We start from the raw sequence: 3,446 nt of genomic DNA on the forward strand, positions 1-3,446 counted from the left end.
TAATAAAGAACTTTCCTTTTATTACAGTAAATAATTGTTATATGTTTCCTGAAAGTACTAGAAAAACAAATTTAGAACTTTGCCTTTGACTCCCAATCCATAACCTCTAAACAATTATAAAAATTGGCATGTGACTTTCAATTTCTCTTTAGTGACAGAATTAGAAGGAGTGCTCATGATTTGACTGACAGTTAACAAAAATGAGGGAACATATGTCTTCTCTATCTCAATCCCCCAAGTATGCTTTATATTAAAGCCTTCACCACCCTCAAGAAACAACTGTGATTTATCCCTAATGTTAACATAGTAATTACTACCTATATTTTATTCTGATAAGGAAATACCTTTATCAGAGAAAAATTAAAACGTACCCACTAGCAGACAGATCTTCTCTTCTTACATCTGAAAGGACAGGGTCACAATTGAAAAAGGATTTAAACCACCAGCTGGATTCTTCCACTTTCAGTAACCCTATCAAATAAAAGTCATATTACCCCCTTCTCAAACACATTTGGAAGATCAGAAACAAGGAAAATAATGAGGGTGATGCTGATAAGAAATAAACCAAATACCTTGTTGGGATTTGTCATCAAGTATGATGTTAACAGAATCAGTTAAAGAGCTAACTGAAGAAATACTGGCCTCTGTAAGAAATAAATGGGAATCAATAAACAAATAAATAATGGCCAAACACACATAGGCATATTGTTTATGCATAAACTCCCAATTATCAAGTAACATGGTTTGAAATCATTTACTCCTGGATCATTTTCATGAATCAAAAAATGGATTGAATTGTCAATTAAGAAGTTCTGGAAAAGGCAATTGCATGTTTTTTTAAGATAATTTTTAAAGATATGTCATAACATACGAATGTTCATTCCACAAAATTTTCGATGGTAGAGCTTATGATACACCTAGTTGGTAGTAACCTCGGGTTTTCCAGATAGTCATCATTTTTCTCTTGTCTGCATAGACTTATTAGCTGCCTTCCTGTTTTGCTACTTTATTTCAAAGTCTCTCTGCTTTCTCTGAGATCCCTTCCTAATTTTCTGGGATCTCTTCATGATTTTCTGGTGGGCAAGTTCTTGCTAATATCCGTGGGCTATGTTGACCACCAGACCAAGCCTGGAAGAGAGGTACTTGGAAGAGCAACAGTCTCCTAGCACACTCTTACATTTTCTATTAATAGGGTATATTTATTTCCATGCTGGACAATGTTGTCTCTCTCCATAGATATAGATGTAGAATTTAAAATATAAGTGTCATCAAATTCAAAATCTTAGTACAAAATCAAGAATGAATATTAGAAATATAACATGGGCATATATTTAAATTTTCTACAAAAGTTACAAATTTAGAAATAAAGGAATTATTTCTAAAGAATAAACATTTTATTTGTTTTATCATACTTGTATCTTAGACCTGTAAGTCTTCTAAGTGATCAGAATATAAAAATAACTTTTATGGGTATAATAACACTAAGTAAATGGAAACAGTTTAACAATTTTGAAAAAAGAAGAAGTCAATAAACATTTCCAACTTTTATCTACAAACAAAACATGAAATTAGAATTTTCTACAGGTGGGCATATTTTCATTAAATGATCATTTGTTTCTGAAACAATTGCTTCATTCTAGAAATTTCCAAATTTTCCTTAAGAAGCTATGATTTTCTATTCAGCTATGAATATTCACAGATGGATAGATAAATAAAGATAAAACTGCCAAACAGAACCTGACCTATTATCCAAGAGAAAATGGAAATTAAAGAATCCTTCAAGCAGTCATGTTATCCCTTCTTTTCTAAGAAATACATAGTATTTTCTTTATGTAAAATTATCAGCTTTTAATATATCCTATTAAATGCAAGATACATGAAATTAAAACATAATTATGAAACATAAGCTTATTTTCGCTTATTTATAAGTGTAATAGTTTCATCAATATGATATAATATAACATAGTTTAAACAAAGAGCTAAGCCTTGACAATATTGATTCAGAGGGGTCTGAATGAGTTCTATTCCTATTTTCTTCACTGTCACAAACAATTGTCAAGCCTTGTCCCTGAAGTTCTGACCAAGACACGATATGTAGGTTAATAATATCTCAGAAACATCACCTCAAATCTCATTCTCTAGGAATATAGTACTCTAGCGATGATACAACTTACTTCGATAATACTGATTTTTGGCCAGCAAGCAACCAATGGAAGGTACTGATGCCATTGTTTTCCCTGTGCAAAAGCGCCAGAGAGACTGTGAACAACAATCTGGAAACAGTGACAAGGAAAGAGAGGTTGTTAATTGCACAGAGTTTCCTTTCATAAATATATCTCCAACTACAAAAAATGCCCACAACTTGTTCGATCTGAAATAATCCTATCAGAAAAAAAAAGTGTTAACACAGCCATGATATAGTCACTCACCTATTTGTTTTCTCCAACTTGTTCTTTTAAAATAAACGTGTTCTAAGTATTCCTCAGTAAGCATGCACTGAAAAAGTGGTGGTGATCCAGAAAGTACTGAGTTCTGTAGGCCAGGAGCACACTGCAGCAAATGTGGGTGTGCTCCGGGACCCCTGAGGACACCTTATATTTAGAAGGTTGAAACCTGAGCTGTGGGCACCACAGAGGGAAGTGAAGCTCTTCATCTGTCCGCCCTTCAGCATGTCAGAGTGCCAACCAGGGCTGCTGGCAGCAGGGACAGACTCTGTAAGGTCAGGGCTTATTACTGCTGGTTTCTGCAGAGTGGAAAGTGATGCCCATGAATTCTCTTGGCCTTCCATATTATCTCACACTGGGGAAATCACCAGTCTAGGTACCATTGGGGTTGGGGGTGGGTGGGTTACCGTGGCAGCCAGTCTGCAGGCCAGCTGAGGGAACTGGTCATACCCACAGACACAATGATGCAAAACAGAGCCACAGGAATAGCTCACAAGGAGGAGCTCCTTGAATCACTGAAGTCCTATGGGAAAGGACATGCACTGCAGAAATGTATGGACAGTGAGGTAGAAATTCCAGTGAGACTGATAAAAGACAGGTAGCAATCATCAGTAATGAGGGAAATTAGTGACATTATGACATTGTATCAGTATTATTTATTGATTCAAAAGATATTTATATTCTATTTTTGTAGCGTCTCTTAATGTGAACTGTTTTGCCATTTTATAGACCCAGTTTATCATGAATCTAATCAGGGTTCCCCTTTACACAAGGGTAGAGGGATTTTCAGTCCTGTTTCAATTTATTTAGTAGCTATTAGTTTTATCAGCTTAAACCACACAAAATTACTTATGTTAGTTAGTTTCAAATATATTTAAAACTTTGATTTTAGTATGCCATCGTGGTTCTTTCTAACTGTCTAGTCCACCTGGTTATGGCTTACCTAGGCTTTTCTTTTTCTGTCTTAATTAATTTTGCTGGGGGTTTCCCTATTATATTAGA

General features: G+C 34.9%; 1 protein-coding gene across 1 annotated transcript; it reads right to left on the bottom strand.

Annotated features, from left to right (window-relative positions):
* Positions 1–349: 349 nt before the first annotated feature.
* On the bottom strand, positions 350–2,229 carry LOC111155485 (pancreatic progenitor cell differentiation and proliferation factor like). Its single transcript, XM_022515649.1, has 3 exons — positions 2,175–2,229; positions 573–644; positions 350–471 (listed from the first exon to the last, which is right to left on the bottom strand). The coding sequence occupies exons 1-3, from the start codon at positions 2,227–2,229 to the stop codon at positions 350–352; spliced, it is 249 nt and encodes an 82-aa protein (XP_022371357.1).
* Positions 2,230–3,446: the final 1,217 nt, after the last annotated feature.

Source organism: Enhydra lutris, unplaced genomic scaffold, assembly GCF_002288905.1.
Source record: "Enhydra lutris kenyoni isolate GAN:26980312 unplaced genomic scaffold, ASM228890v2 scaffoldscaffold41, whole genome shotgun sequence".
Taxonomy (NCBI): Eukaryota; Metazoa; Chordata; class Mammalia; order Carnivora; family Mustelidae; genus Enhydra; species Enhydra lutris.